The 25,637-nt window shown below is 44.8% G+C and overlaps 2 protein-coding genes across 4 annotated transcripts in view; one reads left to right on the top strand and one right to left on the bottom strand.

Annotated features, from left to right (window-relative positions):
* ppil4 (peptidylprolyl isomerase like 4) overlaps positions 1 to 11,084 on the bottom strand; it is a 41,983-nt gene extending 30,899 nt beyond the window's left edge. Inside the window, exons 1-3 of one of the 2 annotated variants that reach the window (XM_033021835.1) lie at positions 10,940 to 11,084; positions 9,289 to 9,356; positions 557 to 621 (exon numbers count right to left, since the gene is read on the bottom strand). In XM_033021835.1, coding sequence (XP_032877726.1) covers positions 557 to 621; positions 9,289 to 9,356; positions 10,940 to 11,057 — 251 coding nt within the window. In that variant the 5' untranslated portion in view covers positions 11,058 to 11,084. Of the gene's footprint in view, positions 1 to 556; positions 622 to 9,288; positions 9,357 to 10,650; positions 10,762 to 10,939 lie in introns of those variants that run through there. The other variant, XM_033021836.1, reaches the window with a different exon arrangement.
* The window catches only part of katna1 (katanin catalytic subunit A1), a 32,151-nt gene continuing 17,441 nt past the window's right edge, over positions 10,928 to 25,637 (top strand). The window contains exons 1-3 of one of the 2 annotated variants that reach the window (XM_033021837.1): positions 11,030 to 11,176; positions 22,334 to 22,484; positions 23,088 to 23,261. In XM_033021837.1, coding sequence (XP_032877728.1) covers positions 22,479 to 22,484; positions 23,088 to 23,261 — 180 coding nt within the window. In that variant the 5' untranslated portion in view covers positions 11,030 to 11,176; positions 22,334 to 22,478. Of the gene's footprint in view, positions 11,177 to 22,333; positions 22,485 to 23,087; positions 23,262 to 25,637 lie in introns of both variants that reach the window. The other variant, XM_033021838.1, reaches the window with a different exon arrangement.

Genomic DNA, 25,637 nt, shown 5'->3' with positions numbered 1-25,637 from the left:
AAGCTATCAATACTTTGGCCCATGGAGACCAACAAGAAGCCATAAACAACAGATAGGGGAACAAAGGGAATTTGCTTACAAATAAAAAAAACTTAGATCTGTATAATTTCATCTTTGAGACTGAAGCTACACACTTAGGTCACCAACATATTAATAATGTTACTAATTGTATTAAACTCAGAAAAAAATCAGTATTTAAAACAAAATGTTAAGAAATAAGCACATGCACTGATCAGCATCAAAATCAATCAATGAATAAACAGCAAGCATCACCGTATTAATGAATTCCAATCCTCAAGTTTATGATATTCACATGTTTAACATAATTGTTCACCTTCACAAAATCCTGCCTTGTTCTAACTGAATGTTAGCACCTCCCACAATGGAACTCTCCCACAATATAGCAAAATATTAACTTGATTGTGTAACTGGATGGGGCTTAAACTTTTTTCACAAAGAGATGTGAATGGTACTATGAAGCTAAGATGCATCTTTACTTAAACAAGATTCAGGTTATTTAAAGATAGTGCACTTTAAATTCTTAATAGAAACATACCAAAAAATAGATTCGCCTCCACGACCACTTCCAGTTGGGTCACCAGTCTGCATAATGAAGTCTCGCTGTTGTGAAACACATTAAACTAGGTTCAATAATGAATAATCATATATTTATGATAAGAAGGAAGGAAATATTTTATGTCAATCTCACAAAAATTAAACTGGAATATCAATTCATGCCTGTATGCTCAAAATGAATTCTGAAACTTTATTAATCTTGACAGACTGTCTTTTACTTCAATTAATTGAGAACTTTTTTTAAGAATATGTTTTCTGTGTGTGTATCCGAGTATCCAAAATACAAAGGCAATGGTAGAGATATTCTTGGTGTTGATAACAAATCCATGGAATCTTGTTAAAGGCAAGGGAGGGAACTAGGGGAGGGATTGTACAACATGGATAGTTTTAAGTCAGTATTTGGCAGCACTGAAAAATATATTTGATTTTGTTTTCTTGACCCAAGAGTAACAAGCAGGAATAAGGAACTTGTCAAATTGGATGTGACCCAAACTGATTATTAATGGATGGCCAAGCCAGATGTGTATTACTTGAATTCAAGAATGCACACGTTAAGACAGTTTAATAAAAATGAAACCAAAATGGGTAAGTTGTAATGTAAATATAATGTAAATGCCAGCGCCCCTCGAGGCCAGGAGTACAAACTGGCGAGTTGGCCAGTGCCTCGTGACTGAGGTCACATGACCTTCTAGAAGTTTCTGTTAGTTGTTGGAAATAAAAGGCTTCTTACAAGATGTCGTCGGTGTCGGACGTGTATTCATTGTGCTAGCAATAACAGGGTCATACAGCAAACATAACATGGTGTCAGAGTAAAAATGGAGGGACTCAAGCCACCGGGACCACTCTCCATGCAAGGAGAAGAATGAGCGGGCCGAAAAAGTTGAAAGCTCGGAGCCGAGGACGGTCAACCAGTCCCAATGCTCGGTCAAAGGAAAGAGAGAGGAAAAAAAAAAAGAGAAGTTGGGGGGGAAAAAGCAGGTCACAGTCCAAGTCGAAGAGCAAGAAGAAAGAAGCAAGAAGAAGAGCAAGACTCGAAAGCAACAGAGGGACAGAGCGAGGCGGGGCAGACGGAGAGGTGGTCGTCCCCCGTGATGGCCAGAGATCGCCAGGTGGGATTGGGATCAACAGCAAGGAAAAGGGTCCCCCAGACGACACGATGCGCCGAGACGCAGCGAGAGGCAGGAACAAGTCTCCCAGACGCAACAAGACAAAACCGTAGGTTTTGAGGTTAAAGTCTAAAACAGCAGTACTCTTAATTGATTCTAATGTAAAACTATGTGGATATTAAGGTTCATAAGCAGAATTTAAATCTAATGTGAAAGAGTATTTAAGGAAAATTTATGGAAAATGTACAAATGTTCTGCTGAATTAAATGAAGCCAAATCTAAATGGCTTTAATAGTACCTGTACTGTATTTTCATTTATATTACTTGGACGTACATGTAAATGAAACCCCAAAGTTGAAGGGGGAGATGTAACGTTTGTATTTGTTATCAATATTAGTATTGAAAATAGTTTGTTACCCACATTAAATTGATTAAAGGTTAAATCTATTAGTATTAAAAAAATTGTGATCCCAAAGTTGAAGGGGGTGATGTAATGTAAATAAAGTTGAAGGGGGAGATGTAATGTAAATGCCAGCGCCCCTTGAGGCCAGGAGTACAAGCTGGCGAGTTGGCCAGTGCCTCGTGATAGAGGACCAATGGTGAGCAGTTCATAGTTTAAGAAGGTATTCGCGACCAACTTTAGGCAATAATTTTTCAGGAGCAAGCGGAAGTGAAATTGAAGGAGGGGATGGAATATAGGTGGAACAGAGAAAGAAGCAGCCTACGATAGATTGAGGGTAGACAAAAATGCTGGAGAAACTCAGCGGGTGAGGCAGCACAGGGCTCGAAATTCACGGTTGCCCGGGTGCCAATGACCACTCAAACTACCGCCAGGCAACCTAAACGGCAAGTGTGATTGGAGGAGGGAGACGAACCAAAACACTCTCGGCAGACCTGCACCGCATCCAGGATCGATCCCGGTCTCCGGCGCTGCAATCGCTGGACCATCCCCGTCCCCACCCGAGAGCATCCACACGCCCGAGGATGGCCAGAGGCGTCGGGAGTCAGACGGGCGCGGCGCCCCCAAGCCCACAGCCAGCGCAAAACCCAGCTCAGCTCTGCCTGTCCCGCCAGGTTAACCAGCAGCCATGTCTGGATTAAGACGGGGCTGTAGGCGAGACAGGCAGTTCAGCTGCATTTAGCGTTGGATTGAGCTGAAATTACCGTTCAGAAGCCTCCGAAGCCTCGCGCGTGTGTGTGCATGCGCGCGCGGCCGCCAAGATATTCTGTCCGTGGTCCCCTCCATATTTTGGTTGCGATTTCTGTGCCTGACATGTGCCTGACATGGCCTTCCTTCCCACCTCCTCTGCCCCTTCCTCTCTCTCTCTCATACACCCCCCTCCACTCCCCTTATCCTGAGAGCCCTCCTCTTCATCCCACTGATCCCCATTCCTGTCTCTATTCAGTCCTCACTGACATCCCCTGTGCTCCCCACTACCCCCCCCCCCCCCCCCCCCCCCCCCCCCCCCCCCCCCCCCACCCCCCACCCATCTATTTATCCTGCACTGATCTCCCTAGCCACCTCGCATTGATTCTCCTGCCACTCACTATCAATCCTACACTGGTCCCCCAATTCATCCTGTACTGACCCCCTTCCCATCCATCCTGCACTGCTCACCCCTTCATCCTGAACTGCTCCCCCCATCCATCCTGCACAGATCCCCCCCATTCAACCCCACTGACATCCCCCGCGCTCTCCCCTCATAATTTTACCTACTCCAACCAACACTCACTAATTCCCCTGCCTCAATCCATCCAATCCACACCGATTCATACCCCCCCCCCCCCCCCGACCCTATTGTGCTGGAAATGTCTTCAGAGCTAACATTGACTATGTTTGATAACGGAATGCAATCAAATATGTTTTAATTCCCAATGTTATTATTTGTTTTAATCCATAAAGATGGATTAATTAAATTTTGAACACGTGAAACATTAAAACCGCAGTGTTCGATTGTCGCTGACACGTTATTACAGAATTCATTTTAATGGCAAATAGAAACATAGAAATTAGGTGCAGGAGTAGTCCATTCGGCCCTTCGAGCCTGCACCGCCATTCAATATGATCGTGGCTGATCATCCAACTCAGTATCCCGTACCTGCCTTCTCTCCATACCCTCTGATCCCCTTAGCCACAAGGGCCACATCTAACTCCCTCTTAAATATAGCCAATGAACTGGCCTCGACTACCCTCTGTGGCAGAGAGTTCCAGAGATTCACCACTCTCTGTGTGAAAAAAGTTATTCTCATCTCGGTTTTAAAGGATTTCCCTCTTATCCTTAAGCTGTGACCCCTGGTCCTGGACTTCCCCAACATCGGGAGCAACCTTCCTGCATCTAGCCTGTCCAACCCCTTAAGAATTTTATAAGTTTCTATAAGATCTCCTCTCAATCTCCTAAATTCTAGAGTACAAACCAAGTCTATCCAGTCTTTCTTCATAAGACAGTCCTGACATCCCAGGAATCAGTCTGGTGAACCTTCTCTGCACTCCCTCTATGGCAATAATGTCCTTCCTCAGATTTGGAGACCAAAACTGTACGCAATACTCCAGGTGTGGTCTCACCAAGACCCTGTACAACTGCAGTAGAACCTCCCTGCTCCTATACTCAAATCCTTTTGCTATGAAAGCTAACATACCATTCGCTTTCTTCACTGCCTGCTGCACCTGCATGCCTACTTTCAATGACTGGTGTACCATGACACCCAGGTCTCGCTGCATCTCCCCTTTTCCTAGTCGGCCACCATTTAGATAATAGTCTGCTTTCCTGTTTTTGCCACCAAAATGGATAACCTCACATTTATCCACATTATACTGCATCTGCCAAACATTTGCCCACTCACCCAGCCTATCCAAGTCACCTTGCAGTCTCCTAGCATCCTCCTCACAGCTAACACTGCCCCCCCAGCTTAGTGTCATCCGCAAACTTGGAGATATTGCCTTCAATTCCCTCATCCAGATCATTAATATATATTGTAAAATAGCTGGGGTCCCAGCACTGAGCCTTGCGGTACCCCACTAGTCACTGCCTGCCATTGTGAAAAGGACCCGTTTACTCCTACTCTTTGCTTCCTGTTTGCCAGCCAGTTCTCTATCCACATCAATACTGAACCCCCAATGCCGTGTGCTTTAAGTTTGTATACTAATCTCTTATGTGGGACCTTGTCGAAAGCCTTCTGGAAGTCCAGATACACCACATCCACTGGTTCTCCCCTATCCACGCTACTAGTTACATCCTCGAAAAATTCTATAAGATTCGTCAGACATGATTTACCTTTTGTAAATCCATGCTGACTTTGTCCAATGATTTCACCACTTTCCAAATGTGCTGCTATCCCATCTTTAATAACTGACTCTAGCAATTTCCCCACTACCGATGTTAGACTAACTGGTCTGTAATTCCCCGTTTTCTCTCTCCCTCCCTTCTTAAAAAGTGGGATTACGTTTGCTACCTGCCAATCCTCAGGAACTACTCCAGAATGTAAAGAGTTTTGAAAGATTATTACTAATGCATCCACTGTTTCTGGAGCTACTTCCTTAAGTACTCTGGGATGCAGCCTATCTGGCCCTGGGGATTTATCGGCCTTTAATCCATTCAATTTACCCAACACCACTTCCCGGCTAACCTGGATTTCACTCAATTCCTCCAACTCCTTTGACCCGCGGTCCCCTGCTATTTCCGGCAGATTATTTATGTCTTCCTTAGTGAAGACGGAACCAAAGTAGTTATTCAATTGGTCCGCCATATCCTTGTTCCCCATGATCAACTCACCTGTTTCTGACTGCAAGGGGCCTACATTTGTTTTAACTAATCTCTTTCTTTTCACATATCTATAAAAACTTTTGCAGTCAGTTTATGTTCCCTGTCAGTTTTCTTTCATAATCTATTTTTCCTTTCCTAATTAAGCCCTTTGTCCTCCTCTGCTGGTATCAATGCTGTTAATATGGAGTATCAATACTGTAGTTATTTAATGAGCAACATTCACAACTATACGTTGGATTTATCCAGGTTTTACTTCTACAGTCAGTCATATACATCACAAATTTGGTCGGGATATTTCAGTTGAAATTTTAACGTTAATTCTGAAGTGGGACTGATGGAAAAAGCGTTTATCAACAATTTTTTTTTAAAATGGTGGTAACAAACTGGGTATCTTCATTGCCACATACATCTAATCTAAATGTCTGATAATGTGGCGTCTTGACACCTTTAAATATATTACCAAACATTTGCTGCATTTATGTCCTTTGGCCATCTCTTGTTAGTTAGTGTAATGTCAGATGGGTATAGTCAGTTTTGTCAGCTATTATCATAAAATGCCTTTAGAAAATTCCTTGCAACCTGTATATTTTGTTGTGGATAAATTATGTGGGAAGCGAGAGTGTTTCTGTACCAATAGCAATAACGACCCATGCTATGGCCATGTCATGATAATGTTCGGTCCTTCACAGAAAACATGCTTGTAGTGTGCATGGTTAAGCATATATGTTATCAAGGTCCAGGATTTATTGACACAGGTTGATCATACGCTGAATAATCAAACCACATTTTTGTTTGGAAGTGGAAAGAAATAATAAAAATTGCATTAATTGCAATGTGTAAAAAGAGTTGAGATACCGTATTATAATTTTGCTGCATGTCATTGTGGTATATATCATGTCTTGATTGGTGAATATGTTAGTTTGTGACTAACTTTATTTGAAGCAGAAATAATATGTGAATGCATAATTCCGACTGGTAACTGCGTACTTCGTCCGAGCACGCGTCATGCAAGCCATCTTAAATGACCACCTAAAATGTCATTTGGCAACCTAAAAAGCTGCCATGGTTGCCCGGCTGGCAACAGGGAAAAAAAGTTAAGCGAGAGCCCTGCAGCATCTATGGAGCGAAGGAGATAGACAATGTTTCGGGCCGAAACCATTCTACAGACTGATATGAGGGTGGGGGCGGGAAGAAGAAAGGAAGAGGTGGAGCCAGTGGGCTGAGGGAGAGCTGAGAAGGGGAGGAGAAAGTAATGTTCTTACCGCTGGGGTGCAAACTGCCCAAGCGAAATATGAGGTGCTGCTCCTCCAATTTACAGTGGTCCTCACTCTGGCCATGGAGGAGGCCCAGGACACAAAGGTCGGATTCGGAATGGGAGGGGGAGTTGAAGTGCTGAGCCACCGTGAGATCAGGTTGGTTATTGCGAACCAAGCGGAGGTGTTCGGCGAAGCGATCGCCAAGCCTATGCTTGGTCTCACCGATGTAGAGCAGCTGACATCTAGAGCAGCGGATGCAATAGATGAGGTTGGAGGAGGTGCAGGTGAACCTCTGCCGCACCTGAAAAGACTGCTTGGGTCCTTGAATGGAGTCAAGGGGGGGAGGTAAAGTGACAAGTGTAGGGAGGTAAAGTGACAAGTGTAGCATTTCCTGCGGCTGCAAGGGAAAGTGCCCTGACAGGGGGTGGTACGGTTGGGAAGGGACGAATTGATCAGGAGTTACAGAGGGAGCGGTCTCTGCGGAAAGCAGACAGGGGAGGAGATGGGAAGATGTGGCCAGTGGTGGGGGGGATGGGGATTGAGAATAGAGTCACGGGGTATAGTAGAGACAGACCCTGGTGAGAGCCTCTATGGTAGAAGAGGGGAACCCCTGTTCCCTGAAGAATGAGGACATCTCCGATGCCCTGGTGTGGAACACCTCATTCTGGATACAGATGCGGCGTAGACGGAGGAATTGGGAGTAGGGGATGGAGTCCTTACAGGAAGAAATGTAGTCCAGATAGCCATGGGAGTCAGTGGGTTTATAGTGGATCTCGGTCAGGAATCTATCACCTGCGATGGAGATAGTGAGGTCAAGAAATGGTAGGGAAATGTCGGAAATAGTCCAGGTGTATTTGAAGTTAGTGGTGAAATGGATGAAGCCAGTGAGTTGTGTGTGGGTGCAGGAGGTAGCACCAATGCAGTCGTCGATGTAGCGGAGGTAGAGTTCGGGGATAGGGTCAGGGTACGTCTTGAACAAGGATTGTTCGACTTACCCTACAAAGAGGCAGGCATAGCTAGGGCCCATGCGCGTGCCCATAGCTACGCCTTGTATTTGGAGGAAATGAGAGGAGTCAAATGAAAAGTTATTAAGGGTAAGGACCAGCTCCGCTAGACGGAGGAGAGTATCAGTAGACGGTGATTGGTTGGTTCTCCGGTCGAGTTTGGTAGGACACGAACAGGCAGAAACAATGGGTCTGCCAGGATAGTCAGGTTTGTGGATTTTGGGGAGAAGGTAAAATCGGGCCATGCGGGGCTGGGGAACGATGAGGTTGGAGGCTTGGGAGGGCAGGGATCCGGAGTTGATTAAGTCAGTGATGGTGCTAGAGATAGTGGCCTGGTGCTCATCTGTGGGGTCATGGTCCATGGATAAGTAGGAGGAGGTGCTACCACGGCACCTCCCTTGTCGGGTTTGATCACCCAGTCTGGGTTGTTGCAGAGTGAGTGGAGGGCTGTACGTTCAGCGGGGGGAGAGGATAGAGCGAGACAGGGGAGTGGAGAAGTTGAGGCGGTTGATGTCCCGCCGGCAGTTTAAAATAAAAAGATCTAAAGCCGGAAGATGGCCATGAGGGGGAGTCCAAGAGGAGGGGGTCCGTTGGAGACGGGAGAAGGGGTCATCAATGGGGGGGCAAGGACTCCTTCCCATGGAAGAACGCTTTGAGGCGGAGGCGACGGAAAAAGAGCTCCACATCGTGGCGGGTGCGGAACTCATTGAGGTTGGGACGGAGGGGTCAAAGGTAAGGCTTCTGCTGAGGACAGACCATTCGGTACCAGAGAGGGGGAGGTCGGGGGGATGGGGATTGGGACCGGAGGAAGGCAGGTGAATGGACTGAGGCAGAGGCGATGTCTGGTGGGGGGTGATCAGGGAGGGAGGGGGTATGAGGACTATTGTGTGGGTGGGGAAGAGCTGGGGTCACATGGTTTGAGGGGGATGGGGAAGACCCAGTGGAACAACCACTGAGGTTTCCTGGGTTAGGGGTACTAGCACTAGGACCCAGCGCAGTTAAACCCCGTGGAGTTGGAGTCTACAGCGTGGAGGATAGATTGAGGACAGGTAGTATATATGGATTCCAGAATTTATGATAGAACATTGGAAAAATGAATTAAAGAGAGATGGAAAGACAGATTTTACAGGGCATGAACCTAATAATCAGAAGTAAAAATATAGAAATTGTGCTCATCTGTGATAGTCTAATCACATTCCTCAAGTATACTTTATCACCACCACAAATGTCACTGTCCAACTATTTTCAAAAATAGCATAATTTCACTATCAGTTTGTCTCTTATGTATCATTCCATATACCACCACTTTTGGAATGAGCAATTACTAACTATACTGAATGTTGTCCATTGTTTAAAAATGACTAATTTCTGCTTTGTTGAATTGTGTCATTCACAAATGCCAGTAATTTCCAGTTATTCATCAGTGGAATTTGATTATGTATTGTCTTGACCCCCCACACTCTTAATCTTAATGGGGATCTAGTATATTATCCCCAATTAAAATTAATTAAATCACTTTCCTTTGCTTTTTTATATTTCTGATCAAATTGACAATGTTTACAACTGCAAACTAATGAAAACTCACCTGAACATTGTGGATGAGACAATAATTATAATACTTGGTTTTACAAAGCTTCAGAAAATTCAAGCAGGCTGCAAATAAAAAAAAAAGCAAAATTCAACTTTATTTTTGTAACAAACATTATTTTCTTATGCTTTTGCCTAATCTCATTTTGCTGATTGACATTGTCCTTTATTTTTCTCTACACTCAAGACACATTCTCCATGTGAAGAACTATTTAAAGTGAAATCTTATCAAATCAGATTAAAAATAACCAGATTTCACCTTATCCAGATGTCACAACTTTGCTGTTAATTTCCACCCTTGCTCAGCTTCACTTACTTGGCACATCACTTTATCTCCATTTCTGTACATGGTGGGGGGTGATCAGGGACCACCCCCAGATACATTTTCTCTCCTTTCAGCAACCAAAAAGGGCTGTTTCTTCTGCAATATTCTCATTAATTATTCAATTAACAAAAGTGGCCTTCTATAATCATTCAAAAAACCTGCCCTTCACCTCCTTCCTCAGTCCTGGGTCCCATATAATAATTCCAGCTAAAGCTACATTCCACTTTCAATTTGGTTTAATCTTTTGCTCACAGTATGATTTTCTCTACTTTGCTGTGATAAACTATAAATTGGGCAAGCACTTTGTGGAACATTACTGTCAGTCCACTAGCAAGACTTTCAGCTTCCAGTCTCTTGCCATCTCATTTGTGTAAATCGATTACCGCGTTCCTTTATAACACCAAATACTGCAGATGCTGGTTTACACCGAAGGTGGACAGAAAATGCTGGAGTAACTCAGCGGGACAGGCAGCATCTCTGGAGAGAAGGAATGGGTGACGTTTCTTAAACTTCACTGGCTGTATGTGCCCTTTTGAATTGCCATGGGGTAATGTTTAAATCAGAATTACCAGGGGTAGTGTGTAAGTCAGAAAGGCATACGTTATTTCTTAATACCCGAGAAATGTCGATACTTTACAAAAAATATTCTAATTTTTGCACATATAATTAATTGCTGATTACATTGAAAAGGCTTACTTACAAAAAAGGGACTCACAGTCCAGGGAACTGCAGATGTAGGTTTAAACCGAAAATATTCGAATTTTTGCACATATAATTATTTGCTCACTACATTGAAAAGGCTTACAAAAAAAGGGACACAGTCCAAGGAAATGCAGATGTTGGTTCAAACCGAAGATAGACACAAAAAGCTGGAGTAACACAGCAGGTCAGGCAGCATTTCTGGAGAAAATGAATACTAGGTGTCGAGCCTGAAGAAAGGTCTCGAGACGTCACCTATTCCTTTCTTCCGGAGATCCTGTCTGACCCGCTGAGTTACTCCAGCTTTTTAAATAGCTTTCTACAGATATTACTGACCCCGAGGCCGCTCCTCCGTGTACAAATCAACCACCAGATCACCAAGCGTCGTTTCCAGCAACACCGCCATTTTGTCAACGACCCGGGGCAAAATGGCCGCCAGGTGGAAACACGTCACCTGACGTCGAGCGGCCGAGTGGGCGAACACGGAATATGTTTGGGGCGGAGCCGGGCCGGACCGGGCCGGGCACTGCGGTGAAAGCAGCAACCGGGTAGTCGGCGTCTCCGCTGTCACCACAAGAAGTAGTAGTAGTAGATGCTGGGACAGTATTTAAATTAGTAGGTGCACCTTTTTCCTTGGTGTGACCGGCTTGTTGCGTAGAAGTAGATATTTGTTGTCTTGGAGTTGTCACACCCTCCCCACATCCCTGATCGAGGCCTGGAAGAGTCACCCAACTGCCTGCCATTGGCAACGTCGCCAAACCACGTTGTGTTTGTGTCCGTTTAACGCGCTGCCTATCACGCTGCTGAGTTGTATTTAACCATTTACACCCTAAAAGGCCCTTGGCGAAATCCCGCAAAGAAGGTAAAAAAAAAGTGGGTTCTACAATTTGATAAATGAGTTAAATAAATGGGAGATGTGTGTGTTGAACTCCCCGTGCTCGCTGCTCAACAGTCCCCTTTTTCTCTACGTTTTAACTGTTTGTATCCCACCCTGCTGCAGAACGATTTGAATTTATTTGTTAACATTTCTAAAACTTTCTTTGGTAAATTATGACCTGCCACTGATTCTGTGTCAGTGTATTTCTCTTTTTCACGCAGAGTTGAGAGTCTGGAATTCTCTGCCTCAAGTGGAGGCCGGTTCTCTGGATACTCGAGAGAGAGAGAGAGCTTGAGAGCTTGATATGACCCGGATCTGAGTACAGGAGCAGGGAGGTTCTACTGCAGTTGTACAGGGTCTTGGTGAGACCACACCTGAAGTATTGTGTACAGTTTTGGTCTCCTAATCTGAGGAAAGACATTCTTGCCATAGAGGGAGTACAGAGAAGGTTCACCAGACTGATTCCTGGGATGTCAGGACTTTCATATGAAGAAAGACTGGATAGACTCGTTTGTGCTCGCTAGAATTTAGAAGATTGAGGGGGGATCTTATAGAAACTTACAAAATTCTTAAGGGGTTGGACAGGCTAGATGCAGGAAGATTGTTCCCGATGTTGAGGAAGTCCAGAACAAGGGGTCACAGTTTAAGGATAAGGGGGAAATCTTTTAGGACCGAGATGAGGAAAACATTTTTCACACAGAGTGGTGAATCTGTGGAATTCTCTGCCACAGAAGGTAGTTGAGGCCAGTTCATTGGCTATATTTAAGATGGAGTTAGATGTGGCTAAAGGGATCAGGGGGTATGGAGAGAAGGCAGGTACAGGATACTGAGTTGGATGATCAGGCATGATCATATTGAATGGCGGTGCAGGCTCGAAGGGCCGAATGGCCTACTCCTGCACCTATTTTCTATGTTTCTATAAGGCTCTTAAAGATAGCGGAGTCAGGGGATATGGGGAGAAGGCAGGAACGGGGTACTGATTGGGGATGATCAGCCATGATCACATTGAATGGCGGTGCTGGCTCGAATGGCCTACTGGTCCTATTGTCTAGATAAGACAAGAGACATTTATTGTCACATGTACCAATTGGTACAGTGAAATTTGGGGTCTATTGTATTCCACGGATTTTATTTTAAATATCTAGGACTCGATTTTTAAAGTTCAACCTTGCCAAAGAGGAAATATTAGAAATATCTGGAATAGAAAAACAATATTGGGAAATACTAAAATATAATGGAATACAAAAGCAAAGGTTGCTCTCCTTTATGTCTGTAAATACCATTCAGTTCATGCATTGTGAATGTTGTCGGGTCCTTGCATTGGTCATGTTAGCACATTCTATATCCAAGGTACCATTGCCACTCGTGGCCTCCTTTGACAATAAATACAACGTTCAACCAAACAACGTTTGAGAGGCTTCTATACCTGGCTTAGACAATGTCTTGTGGCAGTAGGACCTTGGACTGCAGTCCCTCATCACAGAATTTTTGAATGGCTTCCCTAAGCCACAATGCTTCCCTTGCCCTGGAATGTGCCAGTCAGACGTTTGAAAATGGAACCAGTGAAAAGGTTTAAGTTGCAGAGAAAAGGGGAACAGGTAGGGAGAACAAAAGAGGTCCAGATCTAGTAAATCATTTAGAGCAACAGTTCCAACTAGAAACCAGTCTCTTAACAAATTAAAATGAACCTCTATCTAATTTTAGTCTAACTTTGTTCATAGGAAATCTGAACTAGATTTTGTCTTTTTGAGCATGTGACGAAAAGAAGTGACATGGGCAGGGTCGTGGATATTGTCTATATATACTTTAGCAAGGCTTTTGATGAGGACTCGCATGGTAGACTTCCAGAAGGTTAGATTGCATGGTTTCCAGCATGCGATGGGTACAAAATTAGGTTTGTGACAGGTTATTTTAGAGCAGCACAGTGCCATAGCGGTAGAGTTGCTGCCTTACAGCACCAGAGACCCGGGTTTGATCCTGGCTACAGGTTCTGTCTGTACAGAGTTTGTACATGCTCCCTGTAACCTCGTGGGCTTTCTCCAGGTCCTCCGGTTTCCTCCCACACTCCAAAGACATGCTGGTTTGTAGACTTATTGGCTTTGGTAAATTTGTAAATTGTCCCTAGTGTGTAGGCTAGTGCTAGTGTATAATTGGTCACTTGGCCTATTTCCACTCTGTATCTGTAATGTCTAACGACAGGAACCAGAGGGTGGTAGTGGGGGATTGATTTTTAAATTGGAGACCTAAAACCAGTGGTATGCTGCAAGGATCACTACTTGATCTTTTACCGTTCGTCATATTTGGTTTGGAAGAAATTGTAGATGGCATGATTAGTGTGTTTGCAGATGATAACAAAACTGGTGGTTGAATGGATGCAAAAAAGATTATCTAGGTAACAGCAAGATCTTGACTTTGATCAACTGGTATAGTGGAAAAGGGTTTTGCTGATGGAATTGAACACCGGCAAGTGTGAATTCATTTTAGGAAGTTAAACCAGGCCAAGGTATGTAGGTCCCTGAAAGTGGAGATATGGGAAGACATAGTGGTGAAGAACGCTTATGGTATGTCAGCAATCAAGACATTGGGTTCAGGCATTGGGACATTGTGTTATAGTTGTACAAATCATTGCTTAAGCCACATGGAGTATTGTGTGGAGTTGTGGTCGGCACAATACGGCATGGATGTGCTTAGGCTATAGAGGGTACAGAAAAGATTCTCAAGAATTCTTCCTGGACTGGGGGGGGGCTTGTGTTATAGACGATTGAAAGGACTGGGTGGAGTGGAAAGAAAGGTGTTTGTGGGAAGTGGAGGGGAGCTGGGTAGTTGAGAAGGACGGGTTGGGATGGCCACCTGAAATTGGAGAATTCAATGGTCATACCTTGGGTTGTAGACTACCAAAGCAGGATACAAGGTGCTGTATATCCAGTTTGCATCTACCTCGATCTTGTGGAGGGCCAGACTACAACCTATAATCCAGCATCCTAAACATTGAATTCTCCAATTTCAGGTACCACCTGTACCCTTTCCCATACAGCTCCTCACCGTCACCACCAATGCACACCTTTCTTTCTGCTCGCCTTGCCCCATCCCATCACCTTGTTTTTGACCCTTACACCATCGCCATCTACTCGTCAGCCGCCCCTCCCTACTCCGGGTCTCCCATCTCCAACTACCCACACGTCTCCCTCTGGTTCTCTATTTCACTCTTCACCTTCCTTTCTTATCAGATTTCATCATTTGCATTCCTTTGTCTTTTCGAAGTATCTCCTTCAGCCTTGATCGCTGTGTCCGCTCATATCACCCCCATCTGCCTCACCTGCCATTCAACCCCTCCTTACCTGGATCCATCCATCACTTGCCAGTTCTTGCAGTACTCCTTCCCCATGCCTCTTTCTACCAACTACCTCCCTCTGCTCCATCAGTCTGAAGTAGGTTTCCAACCTGAAAAATTGTCTGTCCATTTCCCTCATCAGAAGGTCATCATAAGTGACAGGAGAAAATTCAGGCCATTCGGCCCATCACGTCTACTCTACCATTCAATCATGGCGGTTCTATCTCTCCCTCCTAACCATATTCTCCTGCCTTCTCCCCTTAACCCCTGACACCCGTAATAATCAAGAATCTATCTATCTCTGCCTTAAAAATATCCATTGACTGCCTCCACAGCCATCTGTGGAATATAATTCCACAGATTCACCACCCTCTGAATAAATAAATTCCTCCTCATCTTCCTCAAGGAATGTCCTTTAATTCCGAGGCTATGTCCTCTAGTTCTAGACTCTCCACCTTGTGGAAACATCCTCTCCAGATACACTCCATCCAAGCCTTCCACTATTCTGTACAATGAGGTCCCCCTTTCATTCATACATTGCAAAGATGAGCGAGAAGTCAGAGGATTGGGTAATGTTTTAAGAGCAACAGAAGATAACTAAAAAGGCAATACAGGGAGAAAAGATGAGGTACGAAGGTAAGCTAGCCAAGAATATAAAAGGAGGATAGTAAAAGCTTCTTTAGGTATGTGAAGAGGAAAACATTAGTTAAGACCAAAGTTGGACCATTGAAGACTGAAAAGGGTGAATTTATTACAGGGAAACAAGGAAATGGCAGATGAGTTGAACAGGTACTTTGGATCTGTCTTCACTAAGGAGGACACAAACAATCTTCTTGATGTAGTAGCCAGAGGATCTGGGGTGAAGCAGGAACTGAAGGAAATCCACATTAGGCAGGAAATGGTGTTGGTAGACTGATGGGACTGAAGGCTGATAAATCCCCAAGGACTGATGGTCTGCATCCCAGGGTACTTAAGAAAGTGGCTCTAGATATAGTGGACGCATTGGTGATCATTTTCCAATGTTCTATAGATTCAGGGTCAGTTCCTGTGGATTGGAGGGTAGCTAATGTTATCCCATTAAAAAAAAAAAAGTGAGAGAGAGAAAACGGGGAATTATAGACCACATAGCCTGACATCGGTGGTGGGGAAGATGCTGGAGTCAATCATAAAAGATGAAATAGCGGCACATTTGGATAGCAGTAACAGGATCGGTCTGAGTCAGCATGGATTTACAAAGGGGAAATCGTGCTTGACTTATCTTCTGGAATTTTGGGGATGTAACTAGGAAAATGGACAAGGGAGAGCCATTGGATGCAGTGTACCTGGACTTTCAGAAAGCATTTGATAAGGTCCCACATAGGAGATTAGTGGGCAAAATTAGGGCACATGGTATTGGGGGTAGAGTGCTGACATGGATAGAAAATTGGTTGGCAGATCGGAAACAAAGAGTAGGGATTACCGGGTTCCTTTCAGAATGGCAGGCAGTAACTAGTGGGGTACCGTAAGGCTCTGTGCTGGGACCGCAGCTATTTACAGTATATATTAATGATTTAGTTGAAGGGATTACAGGTGCATTAGCAAATTTGCAGGTGACACAAAGCTGGGTGGCAATGTGAACTGTGCGGAGAATGTTATGAGAATGCATGGCGATTTGGACAGGTTGGGCGAATGGGCAGATAAATGTGAGGTTATCCATTTTGGTAGCAAAAACAGGAACGAAGATTATTATCTAAATGGTGTCAAGTTGGGAAAAGGGGAAGTACAATGGGATCTGGGGGTCCTTGTTCATCAGTCAATGAAATTAAGCATGCAGGTACAGCAGGCCGTGAAGAAAGCGAATGGCATGTTGGCCTTCATAACAAGAGGAGTTGAGCATAGGAGCAAAGAGGTCCTTCTGCAGTTGTACAGGGCCCTAGTGAGACCACACCTGGAGTATTGTGTGCAGCTTTGGTCTCCAAATTTGAGGAAGGACATTCTTTCTATTGAGGGAGTGCAGCATAGGTTTACAAGGTTGATTCCCATGTTGGCGGAATGTCACATGATGAGAGAATGGAGTGGCTGGGCTTGTATACTCTGGAATTTAGAAGGATGAGAGCGGATATTATTGAAATATATAAGGTTATTAATTGGACACGCTAGAGGCAGGAAACATGTTCCCGATGTTGGGGGGGGAGTCCAAAACCAGGGGCCACAGTTTAAAAATAAAGACTAAGCCATTTAGAACGGAGATGAAGAATCACTTTTTCCACACAGATGTAAGTCTGTGGAATTCTCTGCCTTAAAGGGCGGTGGAGGCCGGTTCTCTGTGTACTTTTAAGAGAGAGCTCGATAGGGTTCTTGAAGATATGAAGTCAGGGGATATGGGGAGAAGGCAGGAACTGGGTAATGATTGTGGATGATCACCCAAGATCACATTGAATGGCGGTGCTGGCTTGAAGGGCCGAATGGCCTACTCCTGCACCTATTGACTATTCCTCTAAACTCTAGCGAGTGCAGGACCAGTGCCGTCAAACTCTCATCCTATGTTAACCCACTCGTTCCTGGGATCATTCTTGTAAACCTCCTCTGGATCCTCTCCAGAACCAGCACATCCTTCCTCAGATATGATGTCCAAAATTCCTCACAATACTCCAAATATGGCCTGACCAGCGCCTTATAGAGTCTCAGCATTACATCCCTGTTTTTGTATTCTAACCCTCTTGAAAGAAATGCTCGAAGCTGCTGACGTGCTGAGTTTCTCCAGTAGTTTGTTTATTGTTCAGAAATGGACAATATGTTTGTTCCCAACCCAGCAACAGATTATATCTGACGTCGAACAATCCTTGTTTAATACGTACCAGGGCCCCATCCCCGACCTCTACCTCCGCTACATCGACGACTGCTTTGGTGCCACCTCCTGCACTCACACACAACTGACTGACTTCATCCACTTTACCACTAACTTCCATCCGGCACTCAAATACACCTGGACAATTTCCAACACATCTCTACCATTCCTTGACCTCACTATCTCCATCACAGGTGATAGACTTCTGACCAACATCCACTATAAACCTTGCGTCCTTATGGCATTAACATTGAATTCTCCCAATTTGGCTAGCCCTTGCTGTCTCCTCCCCTTCCTTAACCCTCTAGCTGTCTCCTCCCACCCTCCCATCCGCCCGCCCTCGGGCTCCTCCTCCTCCTCCCCTTTTCCTTCTTTCTTTCCCCCCCCACCCCCCATCAGTCTGAAGAAGGGTTTCGGCCCGAAACGTCGCCTATTTCCTTCGCTCCATAGATGCTGCTGCACCCGCTGAGTTTCCCCAGCAATTTTGTGTACCTTCGATATTCCAGCATCTGCAGTTCCCTTTTGATCCACTATAAACCTACTGACTCCCATGGCTATCTGGACTACACTTCTTCCCACCCTGCTTCCTGTAAGGACTCCATCCCCTACTCCCAATTCCTCCGTCTACGCCGCATCTGCTCCTAGGATGAGGCGTTCTACACCAGGGCATCTGAAATGTCCTAATTCTTCAGGGAACGGGGGTTCCCCTCCTCCACCATAGATGAGGCTCGCGCCAGGGTCTCTTCCATCAGGGCTCTCGCTGTTTTTTCCCTGTTGCCAGCCGGGCAACCTTGGCAGCTTTTCAGGTTGCCAAATGACAGTTTAGGTGGTCATTTAAGATGGCTTGCATGACGCGTGCTCGGACGAAGTGCGTAGTTACCAGTCGGAATTATGCTCAATGAAGCATTCACATATTATGTCTGCTTCAAATAAAGTCACAAATTAACATATTCACCAATCAAGACATGATATATACCACAATGACATGCAGCAAAATTATAATACAGGTAGAAACATAGAAAGTCAAGTCAAGTTTATTTGTCACATACACATACGAGATGTGCAGTGAAATGAAAGTGGCAATGCTCGCGGACTTTGTGCAAAAGACAAACAACCAAACAAACTATAAACACAATCATAACACACATATTCTTTTACATAATAAATAATGGAAGGAAAAACGTTCAGTAGAGTTAGTCCCTGGTGAGATAGGCGTTTACAGTCCGAATGGCCTCTGGGAAGAAACTCCTTCTCAACCTCTACGTTCTCACAGCATGGCAATGGAGGCGTTTGCGTGACCGTAGCAGCTGGAACAGTCCGTTGCAGGGGTGGAAGGGGTCTCTCATGATATTGTTGGCTCTGGAGTTGCACCTCCTGATGTATAGTTCCTGCAGGGGGGGCAAGTAAAGTTCCCAAAGTGCGTTCAGCCGAACGCACTACTCTCTGCAGTGCCTTCTTGTCCTTGGCAGAGCAATTCCCAAACCAGATGGTAATGTTCCCAGACAAGATGCTTTCCCGGTGGAAAGCTGCGTAGAAGCACTGGAGGATCCTCGGAGACACTCTGAATTTCCTCAATTGCCTGAGGTGGTAAAGGCGCTGCCTTGCCTTACTCACGAGTGCTGAGGCGTGTGATGCCCATGTCATATTCTCGGAGATGTGGACTCCCAGATATTTAAAACAGTTCACCCTATCCACAGGATCCCCATTTATCCTCAATGGAGTGTACGTCCTCGGATGATGTGCCCTCCTAAAGTCCATGATCAGCTCCTTCGTTTTTTTGATGTTCAAGAGGAGGCTGTTATCCTGGCACCAGAGTGCTAGACCAGCCACCTCCTCCCGGTAGGCCTTCTCGTCGTTGTCTGATAGGTGCAGGAGTAGGCCATTTGGCCCTTCGAGCCTGCACCGCCTTTCAATATGATCATGGCTGATCATCCAACTCAGTATCCTGTACCTGCCTTTTCTCCATACCCCCTGACCCATAGCCACAAGGGCCACATCTAACTCCCTCTTAAATATAGCCAATGAACTGGCCTCAACTACCTTCTGTGGCAGAGAATTCCAGAGATTCACCAATCTCTGTGTAATACAGTATCTCAACTCGTTTTACACATTCCAATTATTGCAATTTTTATTATTTTTTCCACTTCCAAACAAAAATGTGGTTGGATTATTCAGTGTATGATCAACCTGTGTCAATAAATCCTGGACCTTGATAACATATATGCTTAACCATGCACACTACAGATTGATGCAAGCATGTTTTCTGTGAAGGACCGAAAATTATCATGACATGGACATAGCATGGGACGTTATTGCTATTGGTACAGAAACACTCTCGCTTCCCACATAATTTATCCACAACAAAATATACAGGTTGCAAGGAATTTTCTAAAGGCATTTTATGATAATAGCTGTTAAAACTGACTATACCCATCTGACAGGTTAAACATTACACTAACTAACAAGAGATGGCCAAAGGACATAACTGCAGCAAATGTTCTTTTGGTAATATATTTAAAGGTGTCAAGACGCCATATTACCGGACATTCAGATTAGATGTATGTGTTGTGAACAGCAATGAAGATACCCAGTTTGTAAGCACCAATTTTTTTTAAATTTGTTGATAAACGCTTTTTCCATCATTCCCACTTCAGAATTAACGTTAACATTTCAACTGAAATATCTCCTGACCAAATATGTGATGTAGATGACTGACTGTAGAAGTAAAACCTGGATAAATCCAACGTATAGTTGTGAATGTTGCTCATTAAATAACTACAGTACTGATACTCCATATTAAGAGCATTGGTTTGCCATTAAAATGAATTCTGTAATAACGTGTCAACGTTAGCAGTGACAATCGAACACTGCTGTTTTAATGTTTCACGTGTTCACAATTTAATTAATCCATCTTTATGGATTAAAACAAATAATAACATTGGGATTTAAAACATATTTGATTGCATTCCGTTATCAAACATAGTCAATGTTCGCTCTGAAGACATTTCCAGCACAATAGGGTCGCGGGGGGGGGGTGTGTGTGAATCAGTGCGGGATGGATAGATGGTGGTTGGGGGGGGGGGCTTGAGAAGGCGATCGGTGCGGACTGGATGGATTGAGGCATGGGAATTGGTGCGTGTTGGTTGGAGTAGGTAAAATTGTGAAGGGAGAGCGCGGGGGATGACAGTGCGTTGAATGGGTGGGGATCTGTGCAGGATGAAGGGGTGAAGCAGTGCAGGATGGATGGGATGGGGGGTCAGTACAGAATGAATTGGGGGACCAGTGTAGGATTGATGGGGAGTGGCAGGAGAATCAATGCGAGGTGGATAGGGAGATCAGTGCAGGACGAATAGATGAGGGAGGTAGTAGATGAGGAGGGGAGCACGGGGGATGTCAGTGAGGACTGAATAGAGGCAGGAATAGGGATCAGTGCGGGATGGGGTCTCAGGATAACGGGGGTGGAGGGGGGCGTACAAGAGAGAGAGAGAGATAGAGAGGAAGGGGCAGAGGAGGTGGGAAGGAAGGGCAGCGCTCCTCGGTCAACACCGGCATCATCGCTCAAATCGCTATCAAAATATGGAGGGCACCGGGGAACAGAATATCTTGGCGGCCGCGCGGGCATGCGCACACTCACACGCGCGAGGCTTCGGAGGCCCTGTGAACGGTAATTTCACCTCAATCCAGCGCTAAATGCAGCTCAACTGCCTGTCCCGCCTACAGCCCTGTCTCAATCCAGACAGGGCTGTAAGTTAACCTGGCGGGACAGGCACAATTGAGCTGGGTTTAGCGCTGCTTCTCTGCGCTGGCTTGGGCAACGCTCCCGTCTGACCCCAACGTCTCTGACCACCCGGTTGTGGGAAAGATGCTAAGTGTGACGCGACGGAGCTCAGTCACTCAGGGCTGGTGGGCTGGCAGCTCAGTCACTCAGAGCTGGTGGGCTGGCAGCTCAGTCACTCAGGGCTGGCAGCTCAGTCACTCAGGGCTGGTGGCTGGCAGTTCACTCACGGATATTCCTTAAAATTGCAATTCAAGCAGAGCGCAGGCCACCAAATTGAATTTCGTAGCATTTCAAGCCGATTGCAGGCCACCAAATTCAATTTCATAGCATTTCAAGCAGAGCGCAGGCCACCAAATTCAGTTTCATAGCATTTCAGGCAGAGTGCAGGCAACTAAATTCAGTTTCATAGCGGCTCCATCTCCTACTTCGGCCACTGACGGACACCTCCCTCCTCCAAGGGTCTGTTTTGAAAGCGCCATTGGCAGAGTGGCAGCAGCGCCCTTTATCAGGCCGGGCGGGGTGCTGGATGAGGAGGAGATGGAGCCGCTGCTGTGCGGGGCCTGTCATTCGCTCCGACCCTCCGTCACTCCACATTTAGCATCTTTCCCACAACCGTCGCCGACACAAAACGTCACGTTCCTTTTCTCCAGAGATGCTGCCGGACCCGCGGAGTTACTCCAGTTTTTTGTGTCTATCTTAGGTATAAACCAAGTTGCCAAGCCGGGCAAAATGACTCGCCGTTTAGGTTGCCCGGCAGCACTTTGGGTGGTCAGTGACACCCGGGCAACCGCTAATTTCGAGCCCTGTCCATACCCCACAACACTGCTCTCTCTCTCTCCCCATCCCACCACTCGCAACGAGGGCAGAGTCCCCCTAGTCCTCACCTTTCACCCCACTAGCCGTCACATACAACAAGTAATCCTCCGTCAGTTTCGTCACCTCCAATGTGGCCCCGTCACTCGCCACATCTTCCCATCTCCTCCCATGTCTGCCTTCCACAAAGACCGCTCCCTCCGTAACTCCCTTGTCAATTCTTCCCTTCCCTCCCGTACTACCCCCTCTCCGGGTACTTTCCCTTTTTCAGCATTTTTGTGTACCAACAGATTATGTTTGCTTGTTTCTAGCATTGTTGCTAGTTTGTATAAATCAGATTATTCTAAATTCCATACTGGATTTATTTTTTTCTAATATTTTATTGTTAAACAGGCATAGGGGTATATTTGAACACATTACCGAAAGAAACAATTGAAAGGAGAAAGAGAAGAAAATTACGATTAGCATAATAAATAATGTATGCGGTGTAGCAGCACCGAATGAGGGTGTTGTCTCGAGCTCAGCTACCTGTCGACACATGCAGGTGAGATCTGCTTAAGTGCTTAACCCATAAAGTCACATGACAGTCCTCGTAACCACTGACGAGGGTTCGACTGTAAGTGGTCTGACCATTAGGTGACGCCACAAAGGGAAAATAACACAATTAGAATAAAACAAATGGGGCCTACAGAGTGAGAAATTAATAAGGAAGCAATTACTAAAGGTGAGCTGGCATAACATCATATTATTTAACTTCTAAATTTCCCAGAATTTCAAGTGAATTTGAAAACAATTGAATTCTGACGAAAAGCTCCACAATTAAATTTGAGAAATTAATTAATTTGTGTTTGTTTTTAGTCTACTGTAAATTAACTCCTTGTTATTATTAATAATATTATGAAATCGCTCTTGTCCACTTAGTTCAGCTGGATAAAATCTTGATGTAAGATCTCTTGAGAATTATAATGTTGTAATGGTGTGTGATATTCATGAAGGCCCCAAAAGAAGGATGGCTGAATTAGAAAGACTGTTTGCTGTATTTAAAGCCTAGTGGGGGGGGTATAGCAGGGGAAAATATTCAAGATATATTCTGTATTTTTCAAAAGTTATATTTCCTAATGTTTTAAAAACGTTATTGTTTTTCTAGAATGCAATGAAAATGAGTCTTCTTGAAATAAGTGAAAACGTGAAGTTGGGCAGAGAATTCGCCTTATTGGGAAATTATGATTCTGCATTGGTATACTATCAGGGCGTGGTTGAGCAGATTCAAAAATATTTATCCTCTGTCATAGATCCTACATACAAGCAGAAATGGAATCAGGTAAAACAAAACGGGACTTTTTCCATTTTTTTTTTAATTGTTGGATTTAGGGTTATAGGACTGCTTTATAGTTAAACTTAGCCAAGAGTGATGACCAAGATCCCATAACCAGATAATTTTGAGGTTGTATGTTATACATAGATACATAGACAATTGGTGCAGGAGTAGGCCATTCGGCCCTTCAAGCAGCACTGCCATTCAATGTGATCGTGGCTGATCATCCACAACCAGTACCCCGTTTCTGCCTTCTCCCCATATCCCTTGATTCCGCTAGCCCTAAGAGCTCTTTTGAATGCACCCAGTGAATCGCCCTTCACTGCCTTCCGAGGCAGAGAATTCCGCTAATTCCCCCCCCCCCCCAACATCGGGAACATGTTTCCTGCATCTAACGTCTTAAAGATAGCGGAGTCACGGAATATGGGGAAAAGGCAGGAACGGAGTACTGATTGTAGATAATCAGCCATGATCACATTGAATGGCAGTGCTAACTCGAAGGGCCGAATGACCTACTCCTGCACCTATTGTCTATTGTCAACCCCGTAATAATTTTTTTGTTTCTATAAGATCCCCTCTCATGCTTCTAAATTGCAGTGAATACAAGCCCAGTCGCTCAATTATTTCATCATATGACACTCCCAACATCCCTGCAATTAACCTCGTGAACCTACGCTGCACTCCCTCAATAGCTAGAATGTCCTTCCTCAAATTAGGAGACCAAAACTGCACACAGTACTCCAGGTGTGGTCTCACCAGGGCCCTGTACAACTGCAGAAGGACATCTTTGCTCCTGTACTCAACTCTTCTTGTTATGAAGGCCAACATGCCATTAACTTTCTTCACTGCCTGCTGCAGTACCTGCATGCTTACTTTCAGTGACTGATGTGCAAGGACACCAAGGTCTCGTTGTACTTCCCCTATTCTTAACCTACACCATTCAGATAATAATCTGCTGCCTTGTTCTTGCCACCAAATTAGATAACCTCACATTTATCCACATTATATCGCATCAGCCATACTTCTGCTCACTCACCAAACCTGTACAAGTCACCCTGCATCCTCATAGCATCCTCATCACAGTTCACACTGCCACCCAGCTTTGTGTTGTCTGCAAATTTGCTAATTTTACTTTTAATTCTTTCATCTATACCATTAATGTATATTGTAAATAGCTGCAGTCCCAGCACCGAGCCTTGCAGCACCCTACTCTTTGTTTCCTGTCTGCCAACCAATTTTCTATCCTTGTCAATACCCTAATACCAATACCATGTGCTCTAATTTTGCCCACAAATCATCTGTGTGGGACCTTATCAAAGGCTTTCTGAAAGTTCAAGTACACTACATCCACTGGCTCTCTTTTGTCCATTTTACTTGTTACATCTTCACATAATTCCACAAGATTAGTCAAGCATGATTTCCCCTTTGTAAATACATGCTGACTTGGACTGATCCTGTTATTGCTCGCCAAATGCGCCGCTATTACATCTTTAATAATCAACTCCAGCATCTTCCCCACCACCGATGTCATGCTAACCTGTCTATAATTCCCTGCTTTCTCTCTCCCTCCTTTCTTAAAAAGTGGGATAACATTGGCTACCCTCCAATCAACAGGAACTAATCCAGAATCTATAGAACATTGGAAAATTATCACCAATGTGTCCACGATTCTAGAGCCACATCCTTGAGCACCCTCGGATGCAGACCATCAGGCCCTGGGGATTTATCAGCCTTCAATCCCATTAGTCTACCCAACACCATTTTCTGACTAATGTGAATTTCCTTCAGTTCCTCCATCATCCTAGGTCCTCTGTCCCCTAGTACATCTGGGAGATTGTTTGTTTCTTCCTTAGTGAAGACAGTACCAAAGTATCTGCTCAATTCGTCTGCCATTTCCTTGCTCACCATAATAAATTCACCTGTTTCTGTCTTCAAGGGACCCACATTTGTCTTAACTAATTTTTTCCTCTTCACATACCTAAAGAAGCTTTTGCTATCGTTCTTTATATTCTTGGCTAGCTTACCTTCGTACTTCATCGTTTCTCCTCGTATTGCCTTTTTAGTTACCTTCTGTTGATCTTTAAACGTTCCCCAATCCTTTGACTTCCAGCTCATCTTTGCTATGTTATACGTCTTCTCTTTTATTTTTATACTATCCTTGACTTCCCTTGTCAGCCATTACTACCCTTAGAATCTTTCTTCCTCTTTGGAATGAAATGATCCTGCTTCTTCTGGATTATTCCCAGAAATACCTGCCATTGCTGTTCCACCGTCATCCCTGCTAGTGTCCTTTTCCAGTCAACTTTGGCCAGCTCCTCCCTCATGCCTCCATAGTCCCCTTTGTTCAACTGCGATACTGACACTTCCGATTTTACCTTCTCC

This window comes from Amblyraja radiata, chromosome 5 (genome assembly GCF_010909765.2).
Source record: "Amblyraja radiata isolate CabotCenter1 chromosome 5, sAmbRad1.1.pri, whole genome shotgun sequence".
NCBI lineage: Eukaryota > Metazoa > Chordata > Chondrichthyes > Rajiformes > Rajidae > Amblyraja > Amblyraja radiata.
The sequence above is the reverse complement of the archived record's forward strand: the minus strand, read 5'-3'. Positions and strand labels throughout refer to the sequence as shown.